We start from the raw sequence: 21,041 nt of genomic DNA on the forward strand, positions 1-21,041 counted from the left end.
GTACATTGAACAGCAATATGGCAATTTGTCTTTGAAAATCAAGGTTCCTATAGTGACTAGTTAGAAAATGTCTCTTTTTTTAACTTACCAGATCCAGAATTTGATCATTTGGAAATAATCAAATAAAAATGGAAGCTGTTACAATTAATGTTAACATAATTTCTTATGATTAACATAAAAAATTACATGCACATGTAATTGAAAAGTAATTTAGCATTACATGTTTTTTTCAATGTAATTAATTAAATTACCATTACATGTAATTTAAAAAGTGCTCAATTACACATTACATTCAATTACATAGAAAATTGTAATGCATTACACTTAATTACAATAACATTTTCAACTACCCATACCCTTTTTTGGGAAAGAGTTATGCCCTTGGAAATATTAATTTTATGGAAAATGCATCGTAAGCACTCTTGCGTGTACAATTTTTACCAGATTTTTATGAAACCTATACCACCCTTTCAGAAAATAGTCTCACTGAATTTTAAATCATAGGCTGGCCCTGAAAAGTCTTGCAGAGTACACTACATGTATATGATGATAAAGCAAAGCTAATTTTATTTCAGATAGAAATTGCATACAGGTTAAAAGAAAGAGAAAACCCTGATTATTATATTGTAATTAGCAGGAAGAAGAAACATGACTGACTCACAAACAGCAAAATGGTACAAAATAGATCTAGGATTGTTGAGAGTAAAGGGCTTTTACTTCTTCAACCTGGCTGGTATGTAAAGACTTATTCAAGTTTTGTTATCTTTTAATTTCTTTTCTGATTCATGTAAAGCAATGTCAATGTTTAATAAATTGCTGATATTCAATGTCTTCATCTTATCTGCTTGCTAGCTTAGAGCCTGGAACTTAGAACTTAAATTATTTATGAGTCAGTGTTGAGGACAAACTAATGTATATATTACAATTATGATTTATTATGTTCATACAAAAAAAGGAAAACCATGCACAACAAAAAGTACAGCACAAATATGTAAATGGGTGCAAGTGCATACAAGCAAAATGACTAATCGCATATTAAGAACAAATAAATAAATTTAAATTGTTAGTTACACTAAGGTGCACCATTTTACATTACTACGCAAGTTATCGGAAACGTAAGTAAGGAGACTTTTTTCGTAATTATATAAGCTATGGGAATAGTAAGTAAGGAGACTTTTATGTTATTACATAAGCTATGGTAATCGTAAGTAAGGAGACTTTTATGTTATTACATAAGCTATGGTAATTGTAAGTAAGGAGACTTTTATGTTATTACATTTATAAGCTATGGGAATCTTAAGTAAGGAGACTTTTATGTTATTACAAAAGCTATGGTAATCGTAAGTAAGGAGGCTTTTATGTTATTACATTAGCTATTGGAATCTTAACTAAGGAGACTTTTATGTTATTACATAAGCTATGGGAATCTTAAGTAAGGAGACTTTTATGTTATGACATTTATAAGCTATTGGAATCTTAAGTAAGGAGTCTTTTATTTTTTTACATAAGCTATGGGAATGGTAAGGAAGGAGGCTTTTATGTTATTACATAAGCTATAGGAATCTTAAGTAAGGAGACTTTTATGTTATTACATAAGCTATGGGAATCTTAAGTAAGGAGACTTTTATGTTATTACATAAGCTATGGTAATCACAAGTAAGGAGATATTTACTTAATTACATACATGTAAGCTATGGGAATCCTAAGGAAGGAGACTTTTACTTTATTACATAAGCTATGGGAATTGGAAGGAAGGAGACTTTTGCTTTATTATATAAGCTATGGGAATAGTAAGGAGACTTTTATGTTATTACAAAAGCAATGGTAATCGTAAGTAAGGAGACTTTCATGTTATTACATAAGCTATGGGAATCTTAAGTAAGGAGACTTTTATGTTATTACATAAGCTATGGGAATCTCAAGTAAGGAGAATTTTATGTTATTACATAAGCTATGGGAATCTTAAGTAAGGAGACTTTATGTTATTACATAAGCTATGGGAATCTTAACTAAGGAGACTTTTTTAGCTCACCGGGGCCCGAAGGGCCACATGTGAGCTTATGCCATCACTTGGCGTCCGTCGTCGTCCGTCATCTGTCTTCGTCTGTCGTCCTAAACTATTTCAAAAATCTTCTCCTCTGAAACTACTGGGCCAAATACCTTCAAACTTTAACTAAATGTTCTTTAGGGTATCTAGTTTATAAATTTTATCCGAAGTTTTGATCCATCGACAAACATGGCCACCATGGTTAAAAATAGAACATAGGGGTCAAATGCAGTTTTTGGCTTATATCTCAAAAACTAAAGCTTTTAGAGCAAATCTGACATAGGGTAAAAATGTTCAGTTGGTCAAGATCTATCAGCTCGTAAATTTTCAGACGAATCAAACAACCGATAGTTGGGTTGCTGCCACCGAATTGGTTGTTTTAACAAAATTTTGCAGTTTTTTGTTATTATTTTGAATATTATTATAGATATATATAAACTGTAAGCAGCAATAATGTTCAGCAAAGTAAGATCTACAAAAAAGTGAAATGACCATAATTGTCAAATGACTCCTTAAGGAGTTATTGCCCTTTAAAGACAATTTTACACAATTTGTTCATCAAGTTTGCTAACATTTAAAAATCTTCTCCTCTGAAATGCAGGTGAGCGATTCAGGCTCTTGAGAGCCTCTTGTATGTTATTACATAAGCTATGGTAATCGTAAGTAAGGAGACTTTTATGTTATTACATAAGCTATGGGAATCTCAAGTAAGGAGACTTTTATGTTATGACATAAGCTATGGGAATCTTAAGTAAGGAGACTTTTATGTTATTACATAAGCTATGGGAATCTTAACTAAGGAGACTTTTATGTTATTACATAAGCTATGGGAATCTTAACTAAGGAGACTTTTATGTTATTACATAAGCTATCGGGGAATCTTAAGTAAGGAGACTTTTATGTTATGACATAAGCTATGGGAATCTTAAGTAAGGAGACTTTTATGTTATTACATAAGCTATGGGAATGGTAAGTAAGGAGGCTTTTATGTTATTACATAAGCTATGGGAATCTTAAGTAAGGAGACTTTTATGTTAATACATAAGCTATGGTAATCACAAGTAAGGAGATATTTACTTTATTACATACATGTAAGCTATGGGAATCCTAAGGAAGGAGACTTTTACTTTATTACATAAGCTATGGGAATTGTAAGGAAGGAGACTTTTACTTTATTACATCGCGATGACCGTGAGGGCATTCTGATGTATTGTTGCCATAGAGATTTGACTTTTGTTTTTAACTGGTAACTGATCTATAAATACGCGGACATAATCGAGTGCAAAATAACATTCCTTATCACTTGTTATAAATTACTTCAATGAATACTCATAAAAATATTTTTTTTGGAACATAAATTAAAAATATGAAAATGTTTTGTCGTTAGAAATATATATATATGTAAAAAATTATTAATATCTATGCACACGTACAGAAAAATTGTGTTAGGCATGCGGAAGAATATCTCAAGAACATTTTGTGGGAAAATATGAATGCCTACTCAAATCCAATCTATTAGAAAAATCGAATTATTACAGAAGAGTGTCCACCATGCACTTGCACTGCACTATTATTAGAATAGTAGAATAGAATGATATACAAATGGATGAAAATTATATATACATGTAACTGTTATATATATATATACAAATATTAATATAATATATAACAACAAACCAGAGTATACTGATTTGTATCACTACAATATAATAGTTATATATGAATTCCCTGTCATTTATTCATCATCCACGCATGCACTTGTCTCAGAAAAAAATATATCTCTGTACATTACCTCACTTTCAGGTATAGAGATGTGATTTTTTTTCTGAGACAAGTGCTTGTGACCATCCACAAGAACTTGCGGTCATCCGATGTTCAGTACTTCAGTACTTTGATTACATAAGCTATGGGAATACATAAGTAAGGAAACTAAAGAAAAGATAATGATTATTATGATAATGATAACAAAAATAATTAGAATAATATTTATTTGATAATAATAATCATATGTATGATGTATTAAATTGTTGGCTTTATTCCAAAGTACAACAAGGGAAAATGCCTGTTGACAAACAAATGCTCAAGTGTATTATAAGAATAATAATTTTCAAACCTCTTATACCAACTGTAATGCCAGTCTCATCTCATTTCTAAAATTGAAGAGCCAGTTAGCCCGACTGGAATGCAGCTCAATCAGACTATTTGGTCAATTTTCACCCAAATCTATATTTTAGATCTTTTTATATGCCCATTGTATTATGGTATACCAATGTCTGTTCATCCATCCATCCTTCCATCTGTCCAACAACACTCTGAAACTCAAATTCTTCTTATAACTTTAACACACCATAAGAATTGTGGGAAGAAAGCTCTCTTTTTATTTTTTCTTATTTTTGGATTTGTCATTCCAGAGTTACGAAACTATGACCCTTAGATTTAAGGCAATTTTTCACAAATCGCACACTAACACCATTATTTCTGAATTGAATTCCTCCAAACTTTACAATATTGTGGGGATTGATGACAGAAAGCTCCCTTGTGATTTTTATGCCCCCGCTGCTAGGCATCAGGGGCAATAAGTGATACCCTTGTCTGTCCTGTCCGTGCCGTCTATTTGTCCCCAAAATTTGTTTCCGTTCTCTAACTTGATTTTGCCTCAACCAAATGTTATAAAACTTATACACAATGCTTATTACCACAAAACATGAAATTGGGTGGCGTCACTTTTACCGTTCATGAGTTATGCTCCTTTATAAACATAAAAATTGCTGAATTTTTCGTTTCTGTTCTCTAACTTGAGTTTGCCTCAACCAAATGTTATAAAACTTATACACAATGCTTATTACCGCAAAAAAAAACAGATCAAGTTCGAAATTGGGTGGCATGATTGGCATCACTTTTACTGTTCTTGATTTATGCCCCTTTATAAATGGAAAAATTGCTAAATCTGTCGTTTCTGTTCTCTAACTTAAGTTTACCGCAACCAAATGTTATGAAACAATATACACAATGCTTATAATCACAAAACGGGTATAACAATGTGAATGCTGCATCTGTATGTGGAAGTTGACTCATGCATATTTACAAGCCTGGGCATCTGTGGCCAAAAGGCGCATTTTCCATTTATCTTTTAATTTTCCTGGTTTGTTTAATTGTTACATTTAAGGCAATTTTCTTAAATCAAACAATTACTCCAGTATTCCTGGATTGATTTCCTCTAAACTTTACTTTATTGTGGGGATTGGTGTAAGGCAGCTAGCTCTCTTTTGATTTTTAAAATTTTCCAGTTTGTAGCTCTTGAGTTATGGGACTTTTAATTTTCAGATTTTAGTACATTTTTCACATTATATACCATAACTTGAGTTTGCTTTATTGATTTAGTGATTTGATTGTTGGAATTGGTTAACATATGACTAAATGCCTTCAAAATATCCCCTTTTATTCTTGCAACAATTTCAATATGCACAATAAGGGTGTATCATGCACTCTTTGGGCAGCTGTTTATTAAGAAAAGCTGGACCAAAAAAGTTCTATTCCTCTTTTTTACATGTTTACTCGTTTACTTGAAATATTTTTTGTCTTGAAACAATGGACTTGATACAGGGGGCCAAATATGGCAGTTAATTGAACTTACTTCTTTCTCTTAGGGCCTCAGGGAAGATTAGTTATATAGCTAACTGTGTAACCCTCTTTAAATAAAGTAGTGTTGTTGTTGTTGTTCTTAAAAGCCATGGTATATTTTAATTTACTGGTTAAATAATTTTAAAATGTATTTATGATTTTTCTACTACAATGTATTGCTTTTTTAATCATACCTTTGCCAAGCAGTGTTTTCCTCGTTTTGATTTTTTGTTGAAAATATTTTATGTTTTTCATGTACATAATCTGTAACAAATCTGTTTAAGGTCAGTTTAGTCCCACTCTATTTGTCAATGATACTTTAGTTATTGTTTCAAAAATCCAAACCAATTTTACTCCACCTCAGGAAAAGAGTCTCGAGACATTCTTTAATCTCAAAATTCTGTAAAGTGTGGAGTAGGTTTGAAAAGGCCCTAATTGGTACTTACTTAGAGCTAAAATTTCAAATGAAGATTTAATGGCTATTATTACATGTATTACAATAAATGATTTCATCGGATAGAAATTGACCTTATGCAAATGAATATCAATGTATCTGTTAACCATTTTTCGGGTTGAAAAAATATCTATGCAAAGTTTGTAACTGTTCGAAAATTGAGTTGCTATAAGAACCCTACAAAACAGACCAAAATTCATCTTTAGTTTTTATTTGAATGTTTGAAAATCAATCATAGTCTTACACCTGTTCATGTATTCATGCACTTGCATAAGGTTGATTTCTATCTGAAGCAGCTCAAATTATATTAAAAACAATGACTTGTAAAACATATGTCTATTTTTGTTGAGCCTGCAACATTATGGCACGGAAGGGAGACAAAATGATCCTACATTTAGTAGTTGTCATATGCAACGTCAACATTTAGGTTCAGTCTTTGGTTAAAGTTTTTATAAACATAAATTACTTTGTCAAACCTTCATGAAATTTTGTTTAATTTCAACAGAAGCTTTTTGTCGACTTTTGTCACAAATTTTTGCGGTCGTATATTGGTATGACATTGGCGTCGTTGTCATCGTCGTCCGAAGACACATTGGTTTTCGCACAATAACTTTAACTTAAGTTAATGGATCTCTATGAAATTTTACCATAAGGTTCAATACCACAAAAGGAAGGTTTGGATTGATTTTGGGGGTTGTGGTACCAACAGTTAAGGAATTAGGGGCCCAAAAGGGGCCAAAAATAAGCATTTTTGTAACTTCCAGACAATAACTTGTGTGTTAGTGTATGGATCTCTCTGACATTGTACCACAAGGTTCTATATCACAAAGAGAATGCTGGGATGAATTTTGGGGGTAATTGCCTCAAATTTTAGGAATTAGGGGCCAAAAAAAGGGCAAAAAACAAGCATTTTTCGAGTTTCATGACAATAACTTTTGTGTAAGTTTATGGATCTTTCTCAAATTGTACTACAAGGCTCCATATCACAAAGGAAAAGCTGGAATTGAGTTTTGGGGTAATTGCCCTAAACGTTTAGGAATAAGGGGCCAAAAATAAGCATTTTTCTAGTTTCAAGACAATAACTTGTGTTCAAGTGTATGGATCTCTCTGAAATTGTACTGCAAGGTACCATACCACAAAGGGAAGGCTGGGATTGATTTTGGGGGTAATTGCCTCAAAATGTTAGGAATTAAGGGCCAAAAAGGGGCAAAAAACAAGCATTTTTCTAGTTTCAGGACAATAACTTGTGTGTAAGTTTATGGATCTTTATAAAATTATACTACAAGGTTCCATATCACAAAGGAAAAGCTGGGTTTGAGTTTGGGGGTAATTGTCCTAAACTTTTAGGAGTTTGGGGCCAAAAAAACAAGCATTTTTACAGTTTCCAGACAATAACTTGTGTTCAAGTGTATGAATCTCTCTGAAATTGTACTACAAGGTACCATACCACAAAGGGAAGGCTGGGATTGAGTTTGGGGGTGATGAATCATAAGGGGGTTCAAAAAATTGGGGAGGGGATTTTTTTTAAATTTTTTTCCTTTTTTTTTTCTTTAAAATTTTCCATTTTAAGTTGGTTATTTTTGATTTATTTATAAAAGCAAATAATAATGATATGGTTTGATTTCATCAAAAATTGAAATATTGGGGTTCTTTGATATGCTGAATCTAACCGTGCATTTAGATTCTTAATTTTTGGTCCTGTTTTCAAATTGGTCTACATTAAGGTTCAAAGGGTCCAAAATTAAACTAAGTTTGATTTTAACAAAACTTGAATTCTTGGGGTTCTTTGATATGCTGAATCTAACCGTGTATGTATTTAGATTTTGGATATTGGACCATAATAGGTAAATTAAAAAATTTTAAGTTCTTAGACCACATTCATTCTGTGTCAGAAACCTATGCTGTATCAAATATTTAATCACAATCCAAATTCAGAGCTGTAACAAGCTTGAATGTTGTGTCCATACTTGCCCCAACTGTTCAGGGTTCGACATCTGCGATCGTATCAAGCTGCGCCCAGCGGAGCATTTTATTATAGTCTAAAGACATTATCTAGAGCAATCTTTTTTATAATCTAATTTTTCCTTGTTTTATTGATAAGGACGTAGTTATTTAGATTCAGTCTCCAGTAAAAGGTTTTTTGAAAGCAACAATAATTTAGATTAATTTTAGATTAAGAAATAATGGCGGCTGCAAAATAATGAAAATATTTTGATTCATTTTTGTCGAGCCTGCAACTTTTGTCGCAGAAAGCTCAACATAGGGATAGTGATCCGGCGGCAGCTGCTTTTGGCTAACTTCTGAAAAGCTTTATATTTTAGAAGGTGGCAGACCTGGATGCTTCATACTTTGTATATTGATGCCTTATGTTATGAAGTTTCTGTCTGTCACATGTCCATTGTCCTTGACCTCATTTTCATGGTTCAGTGACTACTTGAAAAAACAGTTGTGATTTTTTGTAATGTTAATTTCTCTCTTATTATGAGTAATAGGATAACTATATTTGGTATGTGCATACCTATCAAGGTCCTCATGCCTGTCAGACAGTTTTCACTTGACCTCGACCTCATTTCATGGATCAGTGAACAAGGTTAAGTTTTGGTGGTCAAGTCCATATCTCAGATACTATAAGCAATAGGTCTAGTATATTTGGTGTATGGAAGGATTGTAAGGTGTACATGTCCAACTGGCAGTTGTCATCTGACCTTGACCTCATTTTCATGGTTCAGTGGTTATAGTTAAGTTTTTGTGTTTTGGTCCTTTTTCTTATACTTTATGCAATAGGTCTACTATATTTGGTGTATGGAATGATTGTAAGGTGTACATGTCCAACTGGCAGGTATCATCTGACTTTGACCTCATTTTCATGGTTCAGTGGTCAAAGTTAAGTTTTTGAGTTTAGGTCTTTTTTCTTATACTATATGCATTAAATCAACTATATTTGGTGTATGGAAATATTCTATGATGTACATGTCAGTCTTGCAGGTTTTATTTGACCTTGACCTCATTTTCACGGTTCATTGCTCAGTGTTAAGTTTAAGTGTTTCAGTCTGTTTTTCTTAAACTATAAGCAATAGGTCAGCTATATTTGTTGTATGGAAGGATTGTAAGCTGTTCATGTCTGCCTGGCATGGTTCATCTGACCTTGACCTCATTTTCACGATTCATTGGTCAATGTTTAGTTTTCTTGGTTAAGTCTGTTTCTTAGAAACTATAAGCAATAGGTCAACTATATTTAGTGTATTGAATGATTGTAAGGTGTACATGCATTTCTCATTTGGTTTATATGACCTTGACTTCATTTTCTTGGATCATGTTAAGTTTATGTAATAGTTGTAGTAAAGCTTTCATTTAGGACTATCAACATAATATCAATGGTTAATAAAGAAGGCGAGACATTTCAGTGTGTGCACTCTTGTTCAGTATTTTACTAATATATGACTTAAAGTATTTTGCAGTTAACATTTACATACAACATATACAAGTTTGGGTTAAATTTTTTAGACATAAATATCTTTCTTAAACTGTCATGGAATTCGAATGTAACAATTTAAAACCTGGAAAGAAGCCTCTTCATGATGAAAAAATAGGATCTAAAGAAAAGAGTTTTATCTAACTTTTTTTTAAGTTTCCATATTTCACTGATAAATGGACTTATTTTTTGGTGTCAAACACTACACTTTTACACTGACAGGAGCAATCACAGGATAGAAACAGGGTTCAATGGAATCCTCCACAACATTGTTATATTAATTCAACAGTTTTACATATAATTTTTATCTTTTTTTATGTATACACATAATCCTGTTATTTCATTTTGTAGCGATTGGTGGTCTACTACCGTTTATGGCACTGTATATGAAGCAGATTGGTATGACAAAATCACAGACAGGAATAATTTATGGTCTTATGCCATTTGTTGGGTTTTTAGTCAGACCATTATTTGGAGCTTTAGCAGACAAATTACAGAAACACAAACTGATTCTATTTCTCTGCTGCCTTTTAACAGGGTTGAGTTTTATTCTTATGATTCTTGTTCCATCAAAGCATACTGAACATACAAAAGTGACGACTGAAATTATGTGTAGTCAAGGAGATTCGTTTATTCGAGATTGTTACCATGTCAACCAGAGTATAAATATGCTAGAATGCCCCATGTCATTCCATAATTATATTACTAAAGCCAAAGAGATTGCTAGTGAGGAATCCTTTGTCACAAAGGTTGTGAACTCCAGCAGCAGTAATAATGTGCCATATATTATCAGTACCATGCCAAATGAACAAAATGATGCTACAAAGTCTAAACTTTCATGCAGTTTGAAATGTACTTATAAGGTAACACCAGAATTGCCTCAAAAAGTGTGTTTCACTAATGCAACAGGCACATACAATATTGCTGATTGCTACAATGTGAATTCAAATGTTGGAAAATGGGAATCTCATGTCAGTTTTCAAATTCCAGATCTTGGATATTTGTTAAGCAAAGAAGTTATATCCAATAAAATTAAAACAGATGACCAAATTTGTAGGATTTTTGACTTAAAGGATATAGTGTTCAAAGGTCAAGAGTACTGGCAGATGTTGTGCAGTGATGATGCATTCCTTGTGTGTGATCTTCAATGTAGCCATGTTGACACATGTACTCGTATAGTAGCAGAGAATCTCAGCCAAACATCATTTTGGTTCTTTTTTATATTGTTTTTATTAGGAAATATATTTTTTGCTCCTATTATGAGTTTGGGAGATGCCATATTATATGACATACTTGGAGAAGAAAATAGGCACAAGTGGGGTAAACAGCGATTATGGGGAACAGTTGGGTTTGCTGTGTTTGCTATTGTTTCAGCTTTAAGCATGGATATACTAAGTTCAAAAACCAACATGAATAATTTCGGTATAGCTTTTTGTTTGTTTTTTGCCTTAAACTTGGCAACAGCTATTGTTTCATGTATTATGAGAATTTCAGACACCCTTATGTGTGGGCAAATGTTAAAAGGAACAATAACTCTGCTACGTGAACCTAAAACTTTAGTGTTTCTTCTAGTTGTGTTTTACTTTGGATCATTAACAGGTGCAATAGAGGCCTTTCTCTACTGGTTTTTAGAAGATGAACTTGAAAACAAACTGAAGATTATTCCGGGGTTATGTTTATTGTTTGCTTGTATAGCAGAAACACCGATATTGTACTTTGCAGGTTCTATTATTAAAAAATTTGGACATGTTACATGTTTATATGCTGCGTTCCTTGCATATGCCCTAAGGTTTACAATGTATTCAATCCTTGAAAATGCATGGTGGGTATTACCAATAGAACTGTTACATGGTATTACATTTGGAATCATGTGGGCTGCAGCAACATCATATGGCAGTATAATAACACCTGTAGGGATGTCAGGAACAATCCAAGGACTGCTGAGTGGAGTCCATTTTGGATTTGGTAAGTATTTCTGCAGATTACAATTTCGTTGATTTTCATATTGATTAAAATCTGGCAAATATGTATATATAATTGAGGATAAATCACAAAATTTTATTAAAAATTTTGAAAAAAGAGGGAACAGTTACCATTATTACACAATCTTTAAAGCAAATTTATATCACCTAAAACTAATTGAGGTCAAAATGATATGGATGTTTTTATAAGATATATCAAATGTTTATGCATTTGGTTTTTCAAACTTCAGGTTGTTTTTATAAGATATATCAAATGTTTATGCATTTGGTTTTTCAAACTTCAGGTATAGGTGAATGCGATAAAAGCAAGGAATTATTTGAATCTGGAACAATTTTGAACTCTAGAAAATTGATAAGAAATATATGATGAAAACTACCCCAATTAAGGAGGGTTATACTATATATATATTAACATAATATATACCCATGAAGGCATGGCAAAGGGGGTTAGTTTGTTCATACTGAAATATCAGTGAAAGTAATTTGAACCTATGTGTGCTTGGCTAACCGTATTTAGTTGGTTTAGTTTTCATAATACATTTCTTATCAAGTTTCCAGAATTCCAAAATATTCCAGATTCAAATAATTTCTTGTTTAAATGTTATTTCAGAAACTTGAGTCATGTATTCTGAAATCAGTATCACACATGTATCCCGGATACATTTGTATGTCTTTCTATATTAGCTAATCATTGCAGTTGATTTTAACAATTTTTACATGGTGAGTGCTGATAATTGTTAAACATGTTAAAGTAACAATGATATTAGACATAATAGTCTAAAAATAACTACACATGGACTACCATATATAAAAATAAGAAGATGTGGTATGATAGCCATTGAAACAACTCTCCACTAGAGATCAAATAACTTAGAAGTAAGCAACTATAGGTCATTTTACAGCCTTCAACAATGAGCAAAATCCATATGGCATAGCAAACTATTAAAGGCCCGAAGTGACAAATGTAGAACAATTCAAAAAAGGAAACTAATGGCCTGAATTATGTACCAAACAATAATTGAAAAACAAATATAAAATACAGCAACAAATGACAACCACTGAACATGCTGAATTACATACATAAAGTGGCAGGGTAGAAAATGTTTGCTGGCACCTAACCCTTGAATTTTCAAATAATATATAATGACAGTCACAAAGTTTGATTGATTAGCAAGTCTGAAAATCAGTTAAAACATGATTTAGATAGAACTTTTGATAACTGCATTTTGAGCTATATACATAATGTACAAAAACAGGATTCCTTTGAATTTTTTGATTGCTGAAATATTAACTGTATAGCGTACAGTACGCACAAGGGTTTTCAGTTTAAAAGCACTATTGCTGGTGCTGTGTGATTCACTGGGAAATAGGGGGCATTTCCAGTGATTAAAGGTTACAGATAGCACTCTTGATTTATTATGTATACCCATCATATGACAAATATTGTCACTAATAGAATATATATACAGAGAGCTTTTTCACCAGCATTCACTGTTTAAATTCACCACATAGATTGAGTTTTGTCACAATTTGACAAAGGTGAAAAAGCTTGAATTAGACTTGCTGTTTCTGTTGACAGCAGTAAGAAGGTATACATACTTATTAATTTGTGACTTGGTCAGTTAAAGGGGAACCACTAGTGTGAAGTCATTGATATTTTATATGCAGTTGTATTAGTATTGGTACATCTCATTACCATGGAGATTATTTGGCCCCACCCTCTCCGTCATAGTTTATTGGTTTTTAGACTTTTGCTTAGTTTACATGTTAAAGTTGGTGATAAAGTCAGTTTAAGGGGAACTACTAGTGGTAGGTCAAGGATATAAATGTATTGTGTACAATTGTATGACCATGAGCACATCTCATTTCCATGGACATTATCTGGCCCCACCCCTTCAGTCATGGTCTATTGACCTTGAAACTTTTGATAGTTTACATGTTCAAGTTTGTGATTTAGTCAGTTGAAGGGGACTCACTAATAGGAACTCGATGATATTATGTATGACGTTGTATAATTATTTGAATGTCTCATTTCCATGGAGATATATAGCCCCACGTCCTCATCATAGTTTATTGACTTTGCATAGTTTATACTGTTAAAAATTTGTGTTTAGGTCATTATTTTAAGGGAACCACTTATGATATTTAGTATGCAGTCTCATGAGCAATAAAATTTCCCATTTCTACAGAAGTTGTTTGGACCTGCACCCTCAGTCATGGTTCATCGACTTGACTTTGGATGTTTTGCATGGTTTACATGTTAAAGTATTGCTGTTAGTCCCAGAGGGTATCATCAGCCCAGTAGCCAGTACATGGCTACTGGCATGAAACTACTGATATTGTGTTATTAGTCCCCTACCGACGAAGTTGAAGGGGACTTTAGGTTTGCACTCTGTCCGTCTGTTAGTCCGTCTGTCCATCCGTCAGTCCGGCAACTCAGCTTTCCACACTTTTTTTCTTCGTTCTTGAAGATATTGATTTGATATTTGGTATATAGTTTTATCATGACAAGTCATAGATCAAGTTCGAATTTTGTTCCGGTCTGATGATTTAGTCCAGAGTTATGATCCATAAAAAAATTAACTCCATAACTAATGTTAGGGTACTATGTTAAACCATATAATCTTTACAAAGGGAGATAACTCATTTTTTAAAAAAACATTCTTTGGTAAATTGTTTGAGGAATTTTGTGGCAGGTTTATATGTTATTTTGTATACTAATTTTCTGAATGCTACATGTATATATAAATATTTTTTTGTTATTAAGTGAAGTCTTTTTTTATTAAGGTATATATTTCATTACATTACATTGTGTAGATAAAAGTTGTTGACATTTTATAGATATGTTACAAACTATATTAGTTTGTGACAAATGAAAGAAAAAATATTTGGAACTATTAATTATATTTGATTGTAATTTGAAAATAGAAATACGTTGTATTACATCATATCTAATTTTAGAGAACTGTTAATCATATCTAATGTTAGAGCGATATAGGTTTTCCACACTTTTTTTCATCATGCTTGAAGATATTGATTGACAATTGATATAGTGCTTACTAGTTTTATCATGAGAAGTTACAGATCAAGTTCAAATTTTTGTTTGGGTCTGATAATTTTGTGCAGAGTTATGGTCCTTGGACTTGAAAAAATTCACTCATATATTCAGATTCCCACACTGTTTTTAGTCATGCTTGAAGATGTTGACTTGATATTTTCTTTTTGTTTACATCATGACAAGTTATAGAATAAGTTAGCATTTTGTTCCAGTATAAAAAATTTTTACCCGGGAGGGGACTATGTATTGCCATGCAATACTCTCAGAATGCTTGTTAAAATTTGTTGTTACAAAATTTCGAGAAATCATTTTGTATTAAGGAATATATCTCCCTCATGCATAGCTCTGATTCCTTGCCCAGCTTTAGCTGTATTTTTTGTCCTTTATGGTTTATAAATAAGCTCTTAAACTATATAATAAGTTTTGGATTTTCAAGTATTTTGGCCTCGTGCATCAATGAAGAGTCATTTATTGTCAAAATGCACATCAGACGAAGAAAAATTGGTACAGTTGTCATATGGAAAATTGATCCCATGGTCAATTTTCCATTGCGGGAAATGGAAATTGAAAAACTACCAGTTGTGTCATACATGGTTCTGTCTTAATAAGTAAAATAAATACAAATTTTTTATTTATTTTAGGTAAAGGGGTTGGTAGTCTGGTGACTGGACAGTTGTACTCACAGATTGGCATAAGATGGACATTTGGTTTATATGCAATTTTATCCTTTGCGCTCTTTATCTTGTATTTGCTGTTGAACAAGCTCGTGTTTACAGATGATGACCTTGGCAAAGCAGTTGAAGAAACAGAATTAAAAATTGGAGGTACAATGAACATGATGAATAAGAATGTTAGCCCTAAGAAATAATAAAATGAATTTTTATGAATAGATGGAGATGTGGGGTCGACATCTATTAGACAGTAACGTAATGAAAAAAATATAAAAAAAAAAAATATAGAGAGCTACATACAGTGTTCAATAATAGACAGGTGTCAATATATCATACAATATATACACAGCTCTTAATAATAGAGACCATAAAAACATTTGTAAATTCGACAGAAATAACCCATGATCTTCCATCCACACTAATCTCTATATAACTAGAAATACATTAAGACATCCTGACTGGGGATGGGTCATATGGATATGTGGCACAGTTATTCCATATTTGTATGCCCCTGCAACAAAATGTCGAGGGGCATATTAATTTACCCGTCTGTCCATTCGTCTGGATATAGATGCATGGTTTGTCTGGCTATCTCTTCCTATAGATTTTGCGCTACAGGTTTAATATTTTGTAGAATGTTTCTACACATGATAGAGGTGTGCATGTCCACAGGATTTAGATTTTTTCAATTATTCTCAAAATTGCAGGTATTTGGACTTAAGTCGTTTTTTGGTACTAGCTACATAAAGAGATTATGGTTTATCTGGCTATCTCTGCCTACAGTTTTAAACCAAAGCTTTAATATTTTGTAGGATATTTTTACACATAATAGAGGTGTGCATGTCCACAGGATTTTGATTTTTGTCTGGCCTGCCCTGAGACGAAAGTTGTGGAAAGTGAGACATAGGGATTGCTTTTCCGGCTACGGCGACAACAATTGTTAAGTTTTCTGCTTAAGTTTTTTGTTAGGATTTACATGTGATAGATCATTGATATTTAATATAAAGTACATATCAGTTTTCCAACTATTTTGAAGCCCTGCCTCCTATATAGTCCAGTGAATATGAATTAATTAGCAATTTTCAATGTTAAGGTTTCTGCTTATGTTAGTTTGATAGGATCTACTTGTGATAGATCAATGATATTTTACTATCAGTACATATCAGTTTGATGAATATTTTGAGGCCCTGCCCCCTAGGCCATGATCACATGACTTTAAATTAATAGCAATTTTCAAGTAATTTTTTCTGCTTTAGTTAGTTTGATAGGATCTACTTGTGATAGATCGTTGATATTTTGTATGAAGTTGCATTACTATCAGTTCATATCAGTTTGATGATTATTTTGAGGCCCTGCCCCTAGGTCTTGGTCCAGTGACTTTTAATTAGTTAGAAATTTTCAATGATAAGTTTTTCTGCTTAAGTCAGGTTGATAAGAACTACTTGTGATAGATCAATGATATTTTGTATAAAGTTGCATTATTATAAGTACATATTAGTTTGAAGACTATTTTGAGGCCCTGACCCCTAGGACATGGTCCAGTGACTTTGAACTAATTAGCAAGTTTTAATGTTAAGTTTTTGTTGAGCCTGCGACTTTTGTCGCAGAAAGCTCAACATAGGGATAGTGATCCGGCGGCGGCGTTAGCTAACTTCTTAAAAGCTTTATATTTTAGAAGCTAGAAGACCTGGATGCTTCATACTTTGTATATAGATGCCTAATGATATGAAGTTTCCGTCTGTCATATGTCGATTGTCCTTGACCTCATTTTCATGGTTCAGTGACTACTTGAAAAAAAAGTCAACATTTTTTGTAATGTTTATTTCTTTCTTATTATGAGTAATAGGATAACTATATTAAGTATGTGCGTACCTTGCAAGGTCCTCATTCCCGTCAGACAATTTTCATTCGACCTCAACCTCATTTCATGGATCAGTGAACAAGGTTAAGTTTTCGTGGTCAAGTCCATATATCAGATACTATAAGCAGTAGGTCTTCTATATTTAGTATATGGAATGATTGTAAGGTAAACATGTCCAACTGGTAGGTGTCATCTGACCTTGACCTCATTTTCATGGTTCAGTGGTCAAAGTTAAGTTTTTGAGTTTTGGTCTTTTTTTCTAATACTATATGCAATAGGTCAACTATATTTGGTGTATGGAAATATTTTATGATGTACATGTCAGTCTCGCAGGTTTTATTTTACCTTGACCTCATTTTCACAGTTCATTTCTCAGTGTTAAGTTTTTGTCGAGCCTGCGACCTTTGTCGCAGAAAGCTCGACATAGGGGTAGTGATCCGGCGGTGGCGGTGGCTGCGGCGGCGGCGTTAGCTAACTTCTTAAAAGCTTTATATTTTAGAAGGTGGAAGACCTGGATGCTTCATACTTTGTATATGGATGCCTCATGTTACGAAGTTTCCGTCAGTCACATGTCCAATGTCCTTGACCTCATTTTCATGGTTCAGTGACTACTTGAAAAAAAAGTTAACTTTTTTTGTAATGTTAAATTCTCTCTTATTATAAGTAGTTGGATAACTATATTTGGTATATGCGTACTTTGCAAGGTCCTCATTGCCGTCAGACAGTTTTCACTTGACCTCGACCTCATTTCATGGATCAGTGAACAAGGTTAAGTTTTGGTGGTCAAGTCCATATCTCAGATACTATAAGCAATAGGTCTAGTATATTCGGTGTATGGAAGGACTGTAAGGTGTACATGACCAACTGGCAGGTGTCATCTGACCTTGACCTCATTTTCATGGTTCAGTGGTTATAGTTAAGTTTTTGTGTTTTGGTCTGTTTTTCCTATACTGTATGCAATAGGTCTACTATATTTGGTGTATGGAATGATTGTAAGGTGTATATGTCTGTCTGGCAGGTATCATCTGACCTTGACCTCATTTTCATGGTTCATTGGTCAATGTTAAGTTTTCATGGTTAAGTTTGTTTTTTAGATACTATAAGCAATAGGTCAACTTTATTTAATGCATACATTGATTGTAAGGTGTACATGTCTGAGGACTTTCAACATAAAATCAATGGTTAGTAAAGAAGGCGAGAAATTTCAGCGTGTACACTCCTGTTCTTCTTAAGTTATATATTGATAGGAACTACTTACATAACTTACAATAAACAGCCATATTTTCCATATGAAAATCTCAGTTTGTCGACCATTTTCAGGCCCTGATCATTGTCCAGTGACTAATTAATAAGCAATGTTGCTGTCCATCAAATTGTCTCTTTCTGAATTTTATGTCTAAAGGTGATATCTGTGTCAACAGTTTATTTTCAAATATTCTCAAAATGCCAGGTATTTGGACTTACTCATTTTTAGCTCACCTGGGCTGAAGGGCCAAGTGAGCTTTTCTCATCACTTGGCATCCGTTGTCTTCTGTCGTTGTCCATCGTCGTCGTTGTTAAATTTTTATATTTTTGAACTTCTTCTAGAGAACCACTGAATGGAATGAAACCAAACATGGCATGAATGTTCCTTATGAGGTGCTGACCAAGTGTTGTTACTTTGAAACCAATCCATCATCCAAGATGGCCCCCAGCCGGGGAATTCGTTTAACAGAGGACCCTATGGACAATACATACAAATGTCTTCTTTTAGAGAACCACTGAATGGAATGAAACCAAACATGGCATGAATGTTCCTTATGAGTTGCTGACCAAGTGTTGTTACTTTGAAGCTGATCCATCATCAAAAATGGCCGCCAGTGGGGGACTTCATTTAACATAGGACCCTATGAACAATACATACAAATGTCTTCTATAACAGCACCAAACTTGTTATATTGACTTCTGCTTGACTTAATTTCCTTCTATGATCTATTTCTAGCATAGAAAAACACATAAAGCTTTTGTCAAAACAATATATCACTGAATTCAAGCTCAAATTGGACTGGTAGTAACATATGCGTTAAACAAAGAAAACTATATATGGATACTAATAGTGACAGATATGACACTTTTTCAATTTTTACCAGTTCTGATTTGTTAATATCTACTCAAATAACAGTGTTCTTACCTATATGTCTTATTTTTATCAGTGATCCTTCCTTGAATATAAATACAGTGGTCCAAACATAAAATATAATTGATAATTTTATCCCCCCTTTTTTCTACATGTTGGAAAAGGATAGTGATTTGGTAAAAAAAACATACTTTTATGTATAAACATGGATCAACAAGAGCAATTCATGTATCTCCAAGATAGACAACTTGCTAAAATGATTATAAAATGCATTTCAAGTGAGATTTTGGAATTCCTATATAAGTATACACCAATTTTCCTTGAAATAAATAACTCACCAAGAAACACAATAAAACATGAACACTCACTAGATAATTTGACCAAAAACGATATTTATACTATAAACTAGTCATAATATACAAGTTTCATTGGTTTCAGTGTTAGATAATCCAAAAATTTAAATTTCAGGTAAAATCTTAACTGTGTGCATGCTAAATGACCAAAAAAGGCTAAAATACCTTATTGTAGCAATTTGAGGGCTGTAATTTGACACTAACATAATTGTTACATACAAAAAATAATGTAACATGATTTCTGACAACAAATGTGACCAATTTTCACTGTAAAGGGTATGATTTCTAAAAATAGAATTTAACATGCCTGTCAGTAATAGGTATAAAACCACTAATTCATAGCCCCATTGCTTTCTATGTTAAATTCTGCAATTTCAAGCATAAATGGCTACTTTGTCTTAAGTTCAAATTAAGTGGCAGTTATTTCATGTCAAAACTGTACCTTATGCTGACTTGTGCTGAAAAAATCAACATACCTTTAATTGCATATTAGAGCGTACTGGTTCCCGGAAGTTTGATAGTACAGAAACAGGAACTTCTGATCTGAACAACAGGCCAAATGAGCCCTCCTATCAAAATTTCATATACTTCTTTATTATTCAAATAAAACTTTCAACTAGGGTTCTACAGTGATCCCAAGTCCCAAAGCTTTCATTTGATACTAAAACTACCCAAATATTCAAACTATTGACAAAGATACAGCTATGCGTAGGAACTATTTTGTTTAAAATATGTACTACTTTCTTGTATGTTCTTTCCGACCGGGCCTGAATTAGTGGTTCTATACCTATAACAGCACCAAACTTGTTATATTGACTTCTGCTTGACTTAATTTCCTTCTATGATCTATTTCTAGCATAGAAAAACACATAAAGCTTTTGTCAAAACAATATATCACTGAATTCAAGCTCAAATTGGACTGGTAGTAACATATGCGTTAAACAAAGAAAACTATATATGGATACTAATAGTGACAGATATGACACTTTTTCAATTTTTACCAGTTCTGATTTGTTAATATCTACTCAAATAACAGTGTTCTTACCTATATGTCTTATTTTTATCAGGGATCCTTCCTTGAAAATAAATACAGTGGTCCAAACATAAAATATAATTGATAATTTTATCCCCCCTTTTTTCTACATGTTGGAAAAGGATAGTGATTTGGTAAAAAAAACATACTTTTATGTATAAACATGGATCAACAAGAGCAATTCATGTATCTCCAAGATAGACAACTTGCTAAAATGGTTATAAAATGCATTTCAAGTGAGATTTTGGAATTCCTATATAAGTATACACCAATTTTCCTTGAAATAAATAACTCACCAAGAAACACAATAAAACATGAACACTCACTAGATAATTTGACCAAAAACGATATTTATACTATAAACTAGTCATAA

The 21,041-nt window shown here is 32.8% G+C and overlaps 1 protein-coding gene across 2 annotated transcripts in view; it reads left to right on the forward strand.

Annotated features, from left to right (window-relative positions):
- LOC127714325 (major facilitator superfamily domain-containing protein 6-like) overlaps positions 1-21,041 on the forward strand; it is a 45,647-nt gene that overhangs the window by 7,783 nt on the left and 16,823 nt on the right. Inside the window, exons 3-5 of one of the 2 annotated variants that reach the window (XM_052220387.1) lie at positions 638-733; positions 9,946-11,559; positions 15,276-15,458. In XM_052220387.1, the coding sequence (XP_052076347.1) occupies positions 649-733; positions 9,946-11,559; positions 15,276-15,458 (1,882 nt within the window). In that variant the 5' untranslated portion in view covers positions 638-648. The remainder of the gene's footprint in view (positions 1-637; positions 734-9,945; positions 11,560-15,275; positions 15,459-21,041) is intronic. The other variant, XM_052220386.1, reaches the window with a different exon arrangement.

This window comes from Mytilus californianus, unplaced genomic scaffold, assembly GCF_021869535.1.
Source record: "Mytilus californianus isolate M0D057914Y unplaced genomic scaffold, xbMytCali1.0.p SCAF_9, whole genome shotgun sequence".
Classification (NCBI taxonomy): Eukaryota; Metazoa; Mollusca; class Bivalvia; order Mytilida; family Mytilidae; genus Mytilus; species Mytilus californianus.